Source organism: Alligator mississippiensis, chromosome 5 (genome assembly GCF_030867095.1).
Source record: "Alligator mississippiensis isolate rAllMis1 chromosome 5, rAllMis1, whole genome shotgun sequence".
Classification (NCBI taxonomy): Eukaryota; Metazoa; Chordata; order Crocodylia; family Alligatoridae; genus Alligator; species Alligator mississippiensis.
This window is the reverse complement of record NC_081828.1, coordinates 34454983-34473584: the sequence shown is the minus strand read 5'-3', so window position 1 is coordinate 34473584 and position 18602 is coordinate 34454983. Positions and strand designations below refer to the sequence as shown.

The 18602-nt window shown below is 49.4% G+C and overlaps 1 protein-coding gene across 5 annotated transcripts in view; it reads right to left on the bottom strand.

The window, feature by feature from the left end:
- The window catches only part of SLC44A3 (solute carrier family 44 member 3), a 90830-nt gene that overhangs the window by 53745 nt on the left and 18483 nt on the right, over nt 1–18602 (bottom strand). For 3 of the 5 annotated variants that reach the window (XM_014599729.3, XM_019479065.2, XM_014599730.3), the window contains exons 1-5: nt 6711–6774; nt 6021–6128; nt 2839–2981; nt 1767–1903; nt 283–376 (exon numbers count right to left, since the gene is read on the bottom strand). In XM_014599729.3, coding sequence (XP_014455215.2) covers nt 283–376; nt 1767–1903; nt 2839–2981; nt 6021–6128; nt 6711–6737 — 509 coding nt within the window. In that variant the 5' untranslated portion in view covers nt 6738–6774. The other 2 variants (XM_059728069.1, XM_059728070.1) reach the window with 2 other exon arrangements.

Below are 18602 nucleotides of genomic sequence, written 5' to 3'. Positions count from 1 at the left end.
CCTACATTGAACACCTTCAAGAGCAAACTGGATGCTCATCTTGCTGGGATCCTACGACCCCAGCTGACTTCCTGCCCTATGGGCAGGGGGCTGGACTTGATGATCTTCCGAGGTCCCTTCCAGCCCTAATGTCTATGAAATCTATGAATAAATCCAAGAATATTAAATAAAGTAAAATAATACTGGTACATATTAGGTCAAATACAAAATGTGAAGGACTTTCAGTCTTTGAAAAAATTGCCTTTGTATATAGGGGGCTATAAAATAAACAGTATTTCTTACCTTGGTGGAACTGGTAGTGTGGGGCACAGCTCAGCTGCTTTTGGATTTAGTGTATAACTGGAAACATTCAAGTTATAAACACAAAGGCAAGAATCTAAGAGAACAAAATTCCCAAGGCTGATTACTCATTATTGGTCAAAATCTGTTTCTCACAAAAACAATATTTAAAATATATAAATAACATTAGTGCTTAAGATGCTGCTGAAATTAATCACTGGTTTAACATTCTTGTGCAATGCAGTATGCTTTAGTCAGCACATTTAAATGCATTTATATTGGTGTGTTTTAACAACTATCTCAAATAAGATGCTAGCCATACTAAGATACAGCTTTAGACCTTAAAACATTCTCCCAGGACAGTTTAAATATTTGGTTGGAGTTTTAGGTACATAATCTGGTCATGCTGAGGTGTTTAAACAGGAACAAAGGCATAAGGAGCTCATTATGTAACATTATGTAACATAACAAAACATCAAATAATGAAAAAATATGCCAAAATAAGGTTAACCTCCCCAAACTCTAAGCAGCCATTTTTGTTAACCAAAACAGAAAAACTGAAAAGAACAAGCCTCAGAAACCAGCAACTGCCTGCCAAATGCCTACCACTCTATTCAGCATGAAGCATTGACTAGTCTGCTGGATTTGTTTTATAATAAAAAAAATAAAAAAATAAATAAAAAATTAACTAATTCAGAATCAGAGCTTCCCTGCCTCATGCCCACAGAACTCCACCTCTGGGCTCCATCCCACCCCTCCAAATGCTGTGGACTAGCATATAAATGGTTTCTCATTTGTACCTACTACTGTTCTCTAATGAGCATTTCAAAGTTCTCACATCTTTGCCTTCTTTACACTGGATGACAGGCTGGTATTTCTATGTCTCAGTGTTATGTTTACACTGCAGACTGCAGGGCAAAGTACAGATCCCCAAGCTAGCTGTATATGAGCCAGTGAAGGTATTAAGAACAATCCAACTTCTGTAGCATGAAATTCAGTGTGGGCTTCATGAGCTTAGCTGCTTTCTGCAGTTAGGCAGCTTCCAGTACCCAAACTAGCTCAGGTATTTCTACACTATGCTCCCAATTGCAGTGCACACCTATATCAGTTGCAAAAATGCATAACAGAGGTATTAGATTCAGTTTCCTACATTTATATTCTGAAAAGGAGTACAACTGTTGCCACTGCTTCTTTACAATTGCTACTTGTCATAACATCCTAATTTAGAATATCAAAATAAAATCGAACACTTTATCGCAAACTTCGGCCTCTGAAAACTAGGCCCATTATGTCTGATGTGGGACAAAAGAGACAAGTGATCACATTTCTGCTAAATGCATCTTTTAAACAGGACATGAACTAGAAAATATGTTTTCAGTTTATTGATTGAACAAAGAAATTAATAGTAAGGAAGCAAACACTGAGCATAACATTTCAAACTGGTGTATATTTCCAAGAGGAAAACTTCTTAATTCTTTACTACATACCATTGTTCTTTGCAAAAAGTTGGATGTCTTCCAAAGAGTTAAGTTGCTTTTGTGGACAGCTAGACACACACAAGGCAACTGAATTGATTTTAAGATCTTTGATTTCCAGATTGCAGGAATTCAAAAAGAACACGAATCTACGAAGGATAGAAAGTAGTCTCTTTGAAAAGCACTTTCTATGTTTCATATATTATACTTGTGAACTTCCTTGCTATTTCTAAAAACAGTACAATACATAGCAATTGGCAATATGTTTTGAAACTAAAAGTGAAGGAGTTATGCTAAAATAACCAACTTTCCATACTACAGGCTGTTTTAATCTCAACTCAGATTGCAGAGCCCAAAACTTGCAGTTATTTCAATGGGAAACCCTTATGCTTCTGTAGAACACTGCATGCGAATCCAATGGCCAAATCAGCAACATAACTATTTACAGTAGCTTCTAAGACTCATATTCTCTCTCTTGCACTTTTTAGTTCCATCTCTTACTCATATCTTTTAGTATAAAAGCACCCGAATAAAATGTGTGCCTGAGGCTTCCTGTACACATTACAATCTTCCATGATTAATACATTAATCGTGGCATAAATGGCAAGGGCACTAAACATACACTAAACGCAAGGCACTATAAAAAGTGGCAAGCCATTCATACAAATCTTCTACATATGACATGGAACATTTTTATGGCTGGTTTGTATGGTATCTTAAATTGAACATACAGCAGGGCCAGAGCCAACAATCTGTTTGTTCCAGCCCCAGATCTACAGGCATTCAGCTTTCAACTTGCTGGTGCAGAGAGAGCCTGGGAACATGATCGTGAGCTCCCCTTGCACTAGCAAGTAGAAAGAATGTGATCGGGATTTGATCTCCAATCCCAAAATTGCACCTCTTGCCATGCACGTATGGCAGGAGGTGTGATCGTTAGGACTGGGGTTCAGATCTCATGGCATCTTCAAATGAACATGTGCCAGAGGCCCAACAGACCTGAGTTTAATTCCTATAGATCACGTATCACATCTACAATGACCAAATCTCAAGCATTTACTTCATTTAAATTCTTTGATGTACTTACTTTTTACTTGTCATATCCTGTCCAGAAAGGGGTGCCCCTTCAATAGGGATGTTCTTCCTGCCACATATATTCCCATAGCTGTCATATCCAAATACAAGTCTTTCTGCAGCTCCAGCCGTCACAGCATAGCCAGTTATAAACGTCTATTAAAACAAATATCCTTCTTTCTTTTGAAATCATATACCATGCTTTTCCCACCATTAAGTGAATATCTGCTGTTTAACCACGTATTTCTGCCCTGTTCTTAAAACAAGTATAACATGTAAAGGTATCCTGTCATGAATATCCCATGCTAAAAATCACTCCTCTGCAGAAAGGCAGAACAAGCTCTATTGACCACATGAGCCATAATGTCAGCTGCTTGCAGAGCTGAGCTCTTCCATCAGTGATTGCTGTTAGAAAGCGTGTAATTAATAAGCAAGAGAATTTCAAGAGAAGGGAGGTAGCATAGTTAAGAAACCTGAATGGCACCCTTATGAACTTGCCTTCTAACCCTGCCACAGGTGGTGCCTATCCTATACTAAGAGAGTGTTCACAGCTGCACACTAATTGCACGTCCTTCATTTTCTTGGTGCCCAATATGACACACCTGGGCCAGAAATGATGAGCACTCACTGCTCCAACACAAAATGTTATAGAAATAAGACACTCAAATATAAAAATCAGTTCCCATGTGTCTTAAATTGGGCACCCAACATTAATGAATACCTGACAATTCTGGCCTTGATTTCTTTGCATCTCAGTTCCTGTAATATAAGATACAGGTGATAACGCCACCAAATCTCAGAGGTTTTTATGAAATAAATTCATGAATGCTTGTGGACTAGACTCATAAAGGGGACTTTTAAGTTTCATGAGTTTTGAGTTACAGCATCCTTTAGGTGCCCTGCCACTTCCTGGAATCCACAACATTCAAATTAGGCACCCATTTTCCTTATGCACACAAGGCACATTAAACACCTCTGAAAATGGCAAAGAAGTATCAGCAGGCTAAGAAGCTAGTTGCACTGACACTCCAAATCCTGGCATTTCCTATTTCTTGAATATTTGATTTTATAACATTAGCATGCTTTTGAAGTAGATGTTTTGATGATTTACAGTAAGTGCAAAGCTGAACCTCATCATGTGCATTTCTTCTGTCACAAGAGTATTCTCATTTGTGCTGCAACACTTGCAGTCTAGTTACTTAAATCACATGACCTTGTTGTTTTAATATGAAGGTCCTGATAGTGACACCCTAGTTAAAGTTACTGTTATGTGTGTATGAGGTCTTTTTACAATAGCAAAATATTTTTTCTTATCTAGTGTATTTATGCAGGAAACATACTTTCAAGCAACAAGTGACTTTTAGAAGCAAAGGGAGCAGCAGCTGCCTTTTGTAATTCTACTTCTAGCTGTACTTACAATGAAAAATTGTTTCAAGCCAGATACAGGTGGGACCCACAAGTCCAGCAAAACTTTACTTGCCAGCCTGGCCCACTTTACCTTCACATGAACTGGAAACTAAAGCACCCAGAATGCTGGATGTAAGCCACAAACAGTGTTAATGAATGGGTAGCTGCAAACATTAAGTAACTATCAGTGGGTGTATCAACATGTACGTGCCAATTACATATACTTCCAGATATGCACTGACTTTGTTTCAGATTATTTCACTGTGTGAACAAACAGCACTGGTAGTCACCATAAATTAATTTTTTTTTAAAGACAAAGAAGAAAATAATACAAATGTGAAAAATGTGAGTAATAAATCATCTCACAGAGACTGAACAATAAGAACAGTGAAAGGAAAGAAAGAGATCACTGGATATCATCACTGTTTGAATTGTTTAACATTCTCTGTATCTGCCAGTGCATTAAACAATGTGCCATAAAAAGGTAATTCTACTTACCAAGTCAGTTTGATTTATCAGGAGTGCAGGAGACTTATGTTGGGTCTTTTGCATTAATTGCAATTTAAGACCATATCACAAAATATCATTCAAAATTGATTAATTACATGTCAGGTATCATGAGACTTAGTAACTGTAGCCCCATTGTACTAAATTTTAAACATATTTGATAAAAACAAAGTCCCAACTCCAAAGGGCTTAGAGAGAGACAGCAGAGAAAGAGAGGAAGACAAAGGGAGCCCAACTAATGATGAGACATTTAAGAGTATTAAGTAGTGATCTCACTGAACAAAGGTTAAGACTTCTCAGCTACAAAAAGGTAAACCAATTAGATTCTGATCTTGCAACTGAATCCATACAATGAGACCCTTTCCTTGGTGTGGCTCTACATTACATTCATGGCAGCTCCATACAGGCATAAAAGTCACCCCATCCCAATGCAAGACAGGCAGGGGTGGATCCAGAGGTGGTGCAGCGGTGTGGACACACTCCCCTTTCAGTCAGTGACACAGAAACAGCAACTGGGGACTTTTTTTTAAGTCTCCAAAGCAAGCAAGTATTCCACCCCTGCCCCCTTCACCACCATGTTTAGTGGTACCTCCCATCTTCTTCCTACCCCTCCCCTGCCCATCACTGCCACTGTTCCTGGGGTGAGGGAAGGCTCCAAAGCCACTTCTGTCTGCTTTAGCGGGGCTCTGCAGGGAGCTGGACTCAGTTGGGTACAGTGGCAGTGACAGGCAAGTTTCCCCAGGTGGTCTCTGCCAGCCCAGGAGTAGGCATGGTCCAGCAACTGCTACCACAACCACCATCACTGCTGCCATCTCTGCCCAACCCTGGTTCCATGTGCAGCCCAGCTGGAGTGGTGCAGGAGTGGTTCTGGAGCCACCCCCGCCCTGCACCACCTCCAAATCAGCTGGGGACAGTGGAGAGAGGAGCAGCAGCAGTGGGTGAGGAAGAGGAGGAACAGGGAGGAGGGGACAGGAGGAAAGAGGATGTGCCCCTGGGTGTGGAGGGGAAGATTCTTACTGGATTGAGAAATTTAAAGTCCCTGCTGCTGTAGTCTGCCCACCCTGGCGGGGCCACGGGAGGTTGGAAGCATTGCAGGGTAGCCATCCTTGCAGCACTGGTTGCTGCTCCTGCTCCCCCCTGCTCCCACTCGCCCTTTACAAAATCCTGGATCCATCCACAAATATGAAATGAAGTTGCCCACATTTTGATTCAGATTCATTTCAAGGGGTAGGAAACAAGCATCCTAAACTGGATTTCTCTTTCAACAGCTAGCATACCTACCAAACCAGCCCAAAAGAGAAAAAAGAAAATCAACCAGAGCCTGTCTGTGCATTTTCTGTAAATCAGCGGTCTCCATTCTCTACATCCAGACATCCCCCGCCCGGAAACCTGAAGTTAAAAAAAAAATAGAAGTCAATTTATACCGCACCGCCTCTGACCCATGGAAAGCCCTGAGAAAGCACAGGCAGTCCAAGGGAGGTCCTTGGTCCTGCCCAGGGCAGGGGGTCGGACTTGATGATCTGATCTGGCCCTGGGAGCCGTGCGGCGCCCGTGGTTCACCCGGCCCGGGAAACACGGCTGCGAGCGAAGGGTGCTGGTGCTGGCGGTGCTAGGAGCAGTGCGCCCTCGAGGGATTCATGGGATCACCGGCACCGGGGAACCGCCCGCGGACAGCGGCGGCTTGTCCGCAGTACAGCAAGCCCGGGCGCAGCCCGCGGAAAGGCAGCGCGTGCGGGGTGCGGGCTCCGCGCCGCCCCGCTCCGGGTCGAGGAGGCTCAAGAAACTCCTTCCTCCGCCCCCTCCTGCCGCTGCCCGCGGCTCCGTGCGGCCCTTTCCTTGGGCCCAGCCCAGGGTCCCGGCGGCGCAGTGCCGCGGGGGGGTGGGGGGACAAGCGGGCGGCCGCCGGGCTCGGGCTCGGGCACTGCGGAGCCCGCCTGGGTCACGCTGACAGCCGGGCCGCGCGGGGCTCACCTGCACGCCGGCCGCGCCGCTCGCCATGGCCCGCCCGCGGCAGCGCAGGAAGTGCAGGCGGCGCCCGGCCCGGCCCCGCCCCGCCCGCCCCGGCCCTGGGGAGCCTGCCCCTGCACCGCCCGCCAGCCCGCCCGGCGCCCGGGCGTTTGAAAACCAATGGCATTTCAGTAGCGGACAGGCGGCCGGGGCAGGCGGCCACCAACTGCGCTCGCCTCGGAGCAGCGACCCGCCCGGCGCTTGTCGCCTCCCCCGGCCGGAGCCAGGGGACGGGAGCCGCGCCCCGCTCCGGCACCGTCCCCGGCACCGTCCCCGGCATCCGCACCGTCCCGTCCGTCCGTCCGTCCGTCCGTCCCGTCGGGCAGGGCCCCGGCGCCGCCTGCAGTAGCCCACAACGCCCAGCACGTCCTCAGCGCACCATCGCCTGGAATCGTTCTTACTGGAAGAGGTTCTGCGAAGACCATGCCTCCTGTTTTATGCCTGCAGGGTGACACCTATCTTTTCTAAGGATGTGGCTGGAGGGAAAGTGAAAAAGAGGCGGATGGGCACAGCCAAATGGACAGAAGCAGCATGGAGAGGTAACGGGGCCTTGGTTGCATAGCGATACACCAGTGATTTCTCTGCACCTGCTTGCCACATCCACGCTAAAGGAAGGTCGCCTGCATGACTGGATGTTGGTCTGTTGAATTTGGATGGTTGAATTCAGTCCCTTGTGTTTGCAGGTAACTAATTCCTCAGAGTCCAAATTGTCTATTTCAACCCATGACACATTGCAGCCACAAAGCGCTTCAGTGCCAATAGTCCCAGGAAAACACGGTGACGTGCCACAGATGAAAGGAAGGAAGACAAGGACACGATGGATGCCATGGCACTGCAATGACAGAGAAACATTCTGGTTATCTGGCTTGGAAGGTGCTTGGCAAAGGGTCACACCTCACATCGAAGACATTTAATTAGCCTTTTTCACAGTCACATCGCATTGGCAGCTCCTGGTCATGTTATCATTGACAAGCGTGCTCAGATTCCTGTCTTCCTCTTCTGCCTCCAGTCTATATACTGCTCCTATCTTATAGCAAAAGTTATCATCAGTCCCTCAGTACATGCTGTTGCACGTCATGCCTTTCTAATGCCCCTCTCTACAAGGAAGATCTAGCCAAGCCTAATGGGCCATAAGGTTAGTGTACAGTAGCACACAAGGGAGTGATATGTCTAATATCACATCCAACCACCTATGATTCCCAGCTTGAATAACCAAGCACCCATTTATAGTTGGGTCAGCTGGAGGCAGCCTTTGACAAAAGTTCAAAGCAGAGCTGAAATTCGCGTCTCTAGAACCACAGTAAACCACCTTCACAGTTTGGTCACTGCATCCCACCCTCCTGCCCAACTCCACAAGCTCATTTAATTCTTCCTGTAACATAACACTCTCCTTCTCATTGGCAATACGCCCCAGGTAAGTGCTGTCTGCCAACTTCACAGACACACACCTAGTTCCTGAACCAAGTTTCCTAATGAGAAGATTGAACAGAACAGCACTCAAAATTAATCCCTGAGAAACACCACTAGAAAATGCTCTTCAATCTGGTAACTCAACTTTCAGCACACATATCACATAAACACCTATACGTGCACAAGTGTTTTTATTCATATGACTTAATCCCTGTGGCATGGCCAAATTCCAGCTTGAGTAACTATATTCTGCCTACTTCTATTGCACTTCTATGCTCTAGGCGTCATTTAGTTTCCCACAGACCTCCTTCATATTGGAACTTCTTTGTTCAAGCTTGTACTAAATTTGTTTTTCTTTGGTATTTTATATATGCAGTGATGTGAGACTAAGATATATCATTTGGGCTGCATTCTTGGGAACCTACAAAATTGAGATGTGGAGCATAGGGTTTTACAAATGAAGACCCATCAGATTATTGTGTGACTCCTGCAGTTTACTGAGTCCTGCCCTCATTTTACATTTGCATACAGGAAACCTTATTAAATACATTGTATATTATTAAACTGCTGCCAAAACCAGCACATACTCAGTCGTAGAAACCAGCTATGAAGTTGATTAAATGCAGCCAACACAGTATAAAACACAAGGCCCATATAGTGTAACATGCTGATGAGAACCATTATTTTTTTGGTCCCTAAAATAAAGGGGGTGGGGGCGGGAAGGTGTTCCCTCCACAGGGAACTGGCACCAGGCCAGCCTTGATACTTTCCCCTTGGTGCCAAAAATATTATAGTTGATATACTGATGGCAGTCTTATCATATTTTTTTTTAATTTTGTGTCTCAGGCCAAATCAATTAAATTAGTTCCTAATTTCATCCACTGAGCAGAGCCCCATCATTCAGAACCATGTGGTGCTACCACCAGCAAATGTCTTCCCTCCCAGACTCTTCAGCCTAGGGTTTCAGATATTCCCAAATCCATGGCAGCACTCTACGTTCAGGCCCCAAAACTGGAGATCTTGGGGCTTATATGCCCCAAGTCTTGCTTGCCCTTTAGTCAAAGAAGCAAATTAGGAAGAAATCCCCCATCTCCGCAAAATAGGTATAACCCAGGCGGTACTCCAAGAGGTACCACCTCTCCAATTAAAGGGATCTGCTAGAGGTTTTGACCTTCCAGGAGCCCCGGCCTCACATCGAGCTGCCTGGCCTCTTATTGGAGGAGCTGGAAGCAGAGCTGGGAACTTCTCAGGTCACAACTCAGATCCTTGCTGTAGCTGGGGAGCCTCTCCTGCTGGCCACATGCTGTGCTGCTGAGGGTCCAACTGCTGCATGCAGGTCCCACTCCTTCAGGTGCTTCTGGAGCAACTGCTCCCACCCCGCTGGCCCAGCTCTTCCCATCTCTTTGAAGCTCTTTCCTTGTGGTCCCTCACTGGTCTTCCCTAAGTCAGCTGCGCTGCCCCTTTTATCCCCCTCCAGGTGACCCAAGGGGCCAATCAGGAGACATAGAGGGTGAGTCTCTGGGGCCTGATTGGTGAGGAAAGGGAATCCCAAGTCCTCCAATCATCTTTTACCCCTTTAAAACCCCTGGGCTAAATCACTGCCAGCTAGCCCGTCGCATCCTCCCCCGTGCAACCCTTCACCGTCCCCGGTGAAGCACAGGCCTCAGCCTGGGGGACTACTGGACCCAAGGGGCAGTGATGGGGACCTCCCCTGGCACCCCTGGGGCATTGTAGGTAAAGCAGCGGACTGGCTGAAGCTCCCGCCTTGGCCATGGGGTGCAGTCTGGGGCAGGACTCCACGAGGGCCCCGGCGACTCGGGTTCTCTCTCACTCGAGGAGTCTGTCCCACTGGCAGGAAAAGGCGTGGGGATGTTTTCTCCTTTGGTCTCACCAGGTGGGGCCCCATGAGCAGCAGTCTCTGTCTCTCCTTCACCCTGAGGAGTGGTAGGTCCTAAGCTTGGGTGAAAGTCAGTAGGGTACCACCAGTCAGAGTCCAAGCCCTCTGGGAGAGCTGCCAGCTGGTGGCATGAGGCCTCCTTCTACATGGAGACCGAGGCCTCTCTTCTTACAGCTCTATCTGGGGCTGAGGGGGCCCCACCAATTCACCAATTGGCAGCAGGAGGTTCCGGTGGACCACGTGACTTCAACCCAGTCCAGACTCGGGGGAGATCTCGTGTACTGGGAGGTCTCCCAGTTGTTGCACCACTGTATAGGGTTTAGCCCACCACCAATCAGCGATTTTGTGTCTCCCAGTTAGCCCCAAGTTTTGCAGCAGCACCCGTTTCCCTTCTTGTAACCCTTGGTCACAAACTCGAGCATCATAAAGCAGCTTATGGCGTTGCTGGTTTCTTCCAGCAGTTTCGGCTGCCAGTCGGTATGCACGACACAGACGGTTCCGAAGTTGTTGTTCATATTGACCATGAGTCAAATGTTGTTGGTAGACTCATTCTACCCCAAAGCACAAATCTATGGGTAACCGGGGTTCCCTCATGAACATGAGTAAATACGGACTGACCCCCATGGCATCATTCCTAGTGGAGTTGTAGGCATGCGCCAGGTATGCAATATGCTGGCTCCATGCAGTCTTCTGTTCCTGCTGAAGGGTACCCAGCGTGTTCAAGAGAGTGCGATTGAAGCACACATGTTGGGGATCCCCTTGGGGGTGGTAGGGTATAGTCTTCTATTTCTTTATTCCAGCCATGGTCAGTACTTCATGCAACAACCGGCTCTCAAAATCTCGCCTTTGATCGGAGTGGATTCTTGTGGGAAGCCCAAACACGGAAAAGTACTTTTCCCACAGTACTTTGGCAACCATTCTTTCTGTTTGATCTCACGTAGGGAAGGCCTGGGCATATCGGGTGAAGTGGTCTGTCACAACCAGCACATTCCCCTTTCAGTGCCCCTCCCCTTCTATGGCTAGGAAATCCATGCACACGAGCTCCATGGGTTTTGAACTCTGGATGGTGTGTAGATAGGCAGTTTGAGCGGGCAGGATCTTCCTCCGCACACACCAAGCATGGTTTGAGCATTTAGTCCTTATGTCTTCAGTCATTTTGGGCCAAAAGAACCGCTCACGGGCTAGCGCCAGGGTGTGCTCCACCCCATGTGCCCAAAGTTATTATGCAAGGCCTGTAACGCAAGGGTCTTATACTTCTGAGGGATGACCAGCTGCCAATATTTCCATCCTTCTGGGTCCTGCACCTCCTGATGTAGCACTCCATCAAACAAGCGAAGCCTTTCCCACTCCCTCAACAGGAGGTGGGCTGCTGGGGTAGCATTATTAAGGGTTGTGGGGCAGGTATTCCCTGATCTTCGGGCACGCAGCACCTCTCGTACATCCGGGTCCTGTTCTTGCGCCGTCCGCCATTCCGTGGCTGTGACCTGGAGCAACAAGGAGGGAGTCAGCATGGTATACTGAACCCAGGCCTGTGGGATCCTCTCCAGGGGCAACCCCAACACCTCAGCCATGCAAACAGTACTTTCCCTCGTCCCCACAAGGTCTTGTAGCTGCAGGTCGCAAATGGTCTTCACTGTCTCGGGGCTCCAAACACTCCTGGGGTTGCTGGGGAGTTGTCGAGACAGGGCATCAGCATCCCTGTTCTTTCGTCCTGCTCGATAGTGCAGGCTGAAGGTGTAGTTGGCTAGTGCTGTGATCCAACGTTGGCTGGTCACATCCAACTTAGCACATAGGTAAGCACATAGGTAAGGGGATTATTGTCTGTCCACACCTGGAAGGTGGTTCCATATAGATAGTCCTGGAATTCCTCAGTGACAGTCCACTTGAGGGCCAGGAATTCAAGCTTATGTACAGGGTAGCACGTCTCACTGGGTGACAGTCCCCTGCTGGCAAAAGCCACTGGTCGCTGGTGTCCATCATGTTCCTGGTACAGTACAGCCCCCAGTCCTGACAGGCTAGCATCTGTGTGCAAAATAAAAGGGTGGTTAGGGCCAGCATATGCCAGCACAGGTGCCTGAGTCAACCGCTGGATCACCTCCTGGAAGGCATCTTCACACCGTGAGTCCCACCGGAGACCAAAAGGGTCTGTGGGGCTTCATGTCACAGGGAGCCCATTTAAGCCATTGTCTCGCCCCTTCTTGTGGGGTGACCTTCCCACCTGGTGTCCACGAGTCAGGGCATTTAAAGGTCCAGCTATTGTAGCATAGTCTTTAACAAATCACCAATAGAAACCCACAAATCCCAGGAACCTTTTCAATTCCCTAAAGTTCTTGGGTCGAGGCCAGGTGGTCACAGCACTTACTTTCTCTGGATCAGTGCTGACCCCTTCCTGTGATACAATATGTCCTACGTACTTCACAGAGGCCTGGCAGAACTTACATTTATCAATGGCCAACTTAAGTCTAGCCGTCTCCAGTCGATCAAGTACCCGGAATAGCCATTCTTCTTGTTCCTCCAGGGTCTTTCCGAAAACAATGATATCATCTAAATAAACCAGTACTTGGGTCATATGCATATCCCCAACCACCTTCTCCATTAGTTACTGGAAGGTGGCGGGAACCCCAGATATCCCTTGGGGCATTCATTCAAACTGATAGAATCCCAAGGGGCAAATAAAAGCAGTCTTCTCTTTGTCCTCTTCCCGCAGAGGTATCTGGTAGTAGCGGCTGCGGAGGTCTAGTACCGAAAACCATTTGCTCCCTACTAAACAGTCTAAAGCCTCCTGCACCCATGGAACAGTGTATTGATCGGTGATGGTCCAGGCGTTCAAAGTCTGGTAATCAATACACATATGGAGTTGGCCATTCTTCTTCTGCACAATCACAATGGGAGAGGCATAAGGTCTCTTAGATTCTGTGAAGATGAGGTGGTCCATGAGCTCCTGTAGATGACATCTTACCTCCTCCATCTCAAAGAGGGGAATGCGCCGAGACCTTTCGCGAAAGGGTCGTGGGTTGCTCAAATGAATGTGATGCTCCACCCCCTTAGCCTCCCCACATCCCAGTCATGCAGGGAGAAAACACGGGCTCGAGCCCTGAGTTTGTCCCTGAGCCAAGCTTTACAGGCTTGGGGCACTGGGGAGTTCCTTGAAGGGTCAATTGGAGTGGGGTTTCCCTCGTGCTCAGGGCTCACCGCTTCAGCTTCCTTTATCAAGGCTACCTTCTGTCCCAGGTGGTCCACAATATCTTTCAAAGTTGGGTTAACCACCATCATGGGTTTTGGCTGAGCCCTTTTGTCTCAATCAAACCATCAGGGACCCTCAGCGCACCGGGTCTCTCTCTCCCAGTGGGGGTCTCCACCACCAGCAGCTTATTCTTTTCATCCTTCTCAATCCAATTGCATACAGTAGGCAAAGCCCATTGGCCCTGTTCAGGGACATGCTGGGGCTTTGCTCCAGAGAAGTGCAGGGTACCCACAACCTCAGGGTGACCCCACATCTCTCTATGCTCCCATCAGTCATACGCCTCTGAGCACAAGGCATGCATCGTTAACCGTTGTTGGTAACCTGGGCCAGTTTGTCATTTACAGTAGTGAGCAAGAACCTGGAAAAGGCTGGAGTTGGTCCCTACAATGAGAGTGGCTCCTTTCATCCACCCCAGATCAGGGCATACTAGAGCGATGGTTGACACTTCTTCCTCCACCCCAGCTATTTCAGCAGGGAATTTTAGCCTCACGTTCACATAACCCCTGTAAGGATACTGCTCCTGGCTTAAGCCACAAAGTCCCAGCCCCATAAGGGGAAGCAAAGGCAAATGTCTCAGATGTTCTTCATAGAAGGATTCAAATAGGATGGTAACCTGGGACACGCTGTCTAGAATGGCCTGGCACGAGTGACCATTCACCGTCACAGGGACCTCTACACAGGGTCCCACTAGCCCCTTTGGCAGTGAATTTACTGAGGGTAATGTGCAGGAGTCTGTTTGGGTCCAGAGTGGAGCTGACTCCATTGCTCTGCCCCTTCCCCGTTTCCCACTGCCCACTGCCCTTTTAACTTTTCAAATACCAATTCAGGGTTCTCAGGCTGGGTGCACATCTATAGCAGGACCCTGGGGCCCTAGAGCAGGTATGGGGCTGAGGTCCTCCCGAGGCACGATGACTGGGCCAGTGCTGACCCCTGGGGGGTGGTTCTGGCCATGGCAGCTGCTAGTGCTGGAGCCACAGGCTCCTCTTCCACTCCCAACAAGGCATCCTCATGGGGAGCCACCATTAGCACCTGACCTATGGGTCCTCTCTGGGGGGAAACATCCTCTGGGACCCACATAGTCTCTCTGAGTCTGGATATCTCTTCCTCTTCACAAATCTCTTGGAGGAGGTGATTGAAGTCAGGTGGGCTGCTCCTGCACCCCACTAAGTTGAGGTTCCGGAGTAAGTCCGAGCTATACCGTGCCCCAATACAAATTTGCCGGAGCTTTATCTGATCAGCATCAGTGACACTAAGTGCTCCTTGGGTCACCAGGCGTTGTAACACTGGCTGTAAGCACAGGACATACGCTGAAGGAGTCTCACCCTTGTGCTGAAAGGTTCCCAGCAATTCGTAGTATGCCCCCCCACTCCCTGTGGGTTGGCCAAAAGCATCCTGAAGGACCTGCACGAGTAGCTGGGTGGTGATAACAGGGTACCGGAGTTTGGCAGTCCTCACAACCCCAAAGACAGGCTCCCTCAGGACCTCCAGCAGAAGGTGTCACTTATCCTTATCAGGTATTTGCCAAGTCAGTAAAGTCTCTTGAACATGGGAAAGCCAAGAGTCGAATCCTTCCTCCCCTGCAGGGACTGGAAGGGCTCTTGAGAAACTCCGGAGTCTCTTATAGGCTGCCTGGTCACTGGAGGAATGGGTCACCTCCCACAGAATCTGCTGGAAAACCCTCACTGATTCTGGGGTAGCCTCAGTACCAGCAGTTTGCCCCACTCCCCCCTGCACAGTCCCATCACTCCCGGAGGGTATGGCAGACTGGTCGGCATTGGACATGTCTCCTGGTGGCTCTCTCTCTCTCTCTCTCTCTCTCGCTCTCTCTCTTTCTCTCTCTCTCTCTCTCTCCCTCTCCAGGGGTACACAGTGCTTAAATAATATTCTAGCACCCGCTACGCGGGGATCCTGGACGAGCCCCCAAAATGTAACCTGGCAGTGCTCCAAGAGTACCTCCTCTCCAATTGAAGGGATCAAAGCAGGTGCACAAGTGCTGTGGGAGGTGTAGGGACTCTCCTCCCCCTATAGAGCAGAGCCAGACCACCACTGGGGACTTAACCATGTGCGGGCCGGGAGCGGTCCGAGGCTTTCGGGGGCACGCGGCGGGCTGTGGCCAGCAGCCCTGGCACGTGGGTCAGGGAATTCAGCACGGCGGACTAGAATTAGGCACAGACGCGTAGCGGTTGATTAAAGATTATTTTACTTACACCATAGATGATTGCGGTGCAGGCAGGAAAACTTGCTTGCGTTGCAGTTACAGATAGGAAAGAAGAAGAGCGGACAAGAGTTCTAACCGCGAACTCTGGTCCAAGGTCGGCTGAGAGCTCTAGAACCGCGAGCCCGTCGAATCAACCGGACGAAATAACCCTAAGAGCTCTGGATACCACGATGAGAGTCCAAAAGGTGACTCTCCACAAAAGCGCGCAGGGAAGGGTATGTCGAGGGATCAGGCAGCGACGGGGAGGGGCTAGAGGTTGATCAGGCCCCTGTATCCTTCTTAAGGCACATTCTGGGTTCATTAAGCTCCACAGCGTGCTTAGAGTTCTTCACGAGATGTGAAGTCCTCCTCCTCCATGAGATGGTTGTGAAGTCCTCCTCCAACTTGGGCGGAAACCGCTCAAGCCTCTTATATGGCTAGCAAGCCAATCGCTAGCCACCACGTGGGAATAATTTAGAAACAGCCAATAGTGGGACACAAATTTGCATGCGGGTGGCAGGAACTCCTTTGCACCGGGGTTTTCTCTATGCAACTGAGAATTGCACCGTGCAAAGAAAGCTCCATGTGGCGGGAAATAATTCTGCAGTGCCGAAGCGCGCACACAATCATACCCTTTGGGTTATGACAAACCATATACCTTTTAATGAGAGAACAGTACTGGGAACACAACAGACGTAAACCAGGGGGTACAGGGGGCACTACAATGCCCCAAGGAGGCAGGATTCAACAAAGGTTAGACATTTACAATCATAGACATATTCATCCAGTTGACAAAAGACAGGGTTAACAAAATATAAAACACAAATAGCAGAACAAATGCTACTGATTGGTGAAATATAAAAGGCACAAAATACAAAAGGTCAAATAACAAGGAATATAGGACCTAGGTACCTGGAGGGGGAGAAAGGGGGGAAAACACAATGACCCCTTTCCACTGCAACAAGAATTTCTTCCTGTTACTTCACTCACCACAAGTCAACCCAGCTGGGACTTGAACTTGGATCTCCCACAAAAATGCTTCCCCACACGTGCTGGTACTAAGTCAAGCTGCTAGGGGTCTTGACCTTCCTAGAGCCCTGGCTTTACATCAAGCTGCCTGGCCTCTTATTGGAGGAGCTGGAAGCAGAGCTGGGAACCTCTCAGGTTGCTGCTCAGATCCTTGCTGGAGCTGGGGAGCCTCTCAAAGGGGATCCTGGAGCCCAGTGGGGAACCTCTCCTGCCAGCCACATGCCGCGCTGCTGAGGGTCCCACTCCTTCAGGTGCTTCTGGGGCAACTGCTCCCACCCCACTGGCCCAGCTCTTCGAATCTCCTTCCTTGTGGTCCCTATCTGGTCTTCCCTGAGTCAGCTGTGCTGCCCCTTTTATCTCCCTCCAGGTGACCCAAGGGGCCAATCAGGGGACACGGAAGGTGAGTCTCTGGGGCCTGATTGGTGTGGAAAAGGAATCCCAAGTCCTCCAATCATCTTTTACCCCTTCAAAACCCCTGGACTAAGTCACTGCCAGCTAGCCCGTCACATCCTCCCCCGTGCAACCCTTCACTGTCCCCGGTGAAGCACAGGCCTCAGCCTGGGGGACTACTGGACCCAAGAGGCAGTGATGGGAACTTCCCCTGGCACCCCCAGGGCATTGTAGGTGAAGCAGTGGACTGGCCAAAGCTCCCACCTTGGCCATGGGGTGCAGTCTGGGGCAGGACTCCATGAGGGCCCCAGTGACTAGGGTTCCCTCTCACTTGAGGAGTCTGTCCCACTGGCAGGTAAAGGCGTGGGGATGTTTTCTCCTTTGGTCTCACCAGGTGGGGCCCCACGAGCAGCAGTCCCTGTCTTTTCTTTGCCCTGAGGAGTGACAGGTCCTAAGCTCAGGTGAAAGTCAGTAGGGTACCACCAGTCAGAGTCCGAGTCTTCTGGGGGAGCTGTAGGTAGGAGCCCAGGTCGGGGTCAAGAAGGCTCAAGAAACTCCTTCTTCCACCTCATCCTGTCGCTATCCACGGCTCTGTGTGGCCTTTTCCTTGGGGCCCAGCCCAGGGTCCCAATGGCGCACTGCCAGGGCGGGGGACAAGGGGGCAGCTGCCGGGCTCAGGGACTGTGGAGCCTGCCTGGGTCACACTCACAGCAGGGCTGTGAGCGGAGCGAGGCCGGGCTGCAGCACGGGGCGGTGCAGGGCAGAGCAGGGCACTTCCCAGCCCAGGCACGGACCTCACCTGCCCACCGGCTGTGTCGCTCACAATGGCCCGTCCGCAGCAGTGCAGGAAATGCAGGTGGTGCCCGGCCTGGCCCGCCCCCATCCCTGGGGAGCCTGCCCCTGCACCACGCTCCGGCCCCCGCGGCACCCGGGATGTTTGAAAATGAATGGCATTTTAATAGCAGACAGTTGGCCAGGGGCAGGCGGCCACCAACTGCCCTCGCCTCAAAGGAGTGACATGCCTGGCACTTGTTCTGTTGCATGTCGCCTGCCCCGGCCGGCAGTGAGGGGGACGGGAGCTGTGCCCACTCCAGAGCCGGTCCAGCACCGGGCATCTGGACCATCCCCTTGGGCAGGGCTCCAGTGCTGCCCTGCAGTAGTCTACAATGCCTAGACCGTTGTCATCACATCATCTCTTTGTATCGTTCTTACTAGAAGAGACTCTGTGAAGAACATGCCTCCTGTTTTATGCCTGTAGGGTGACACCTATCTTTTCTAAGGATGTGGCTGGAGGGAAAGTGAAAAAGAGGCGGATGGGCACAGCCAAATGGACAGAAGCAGCATGGAGAGGTAATGGGGCCTTGGTTGCATAGCGATACGTCAGTGATTTCTCTGCACCTGCTTGCCACATCCACGCTAAAGGAAGGTCGCCTGCATGATTGGATGTTGGTCTGCTGAATTTAGATGGTTGAATTCAGTCCCTTGTGTTTGCAGGTAACTAATTCCTCAGAGTCCTCCAAATTGTCTATTTCAACCCATGACACATTGCAGCCACAAAGCACTTCAATGCCAATAGTCCCAGGAAAACACGGTGACATGCCACAGATGAAAGTAAGCAAGAAAAGGGCACGATGGATGATCACAAGGATACATAAGCATGTAGGTAAGATCTTCCCACTGGGAAGCTAT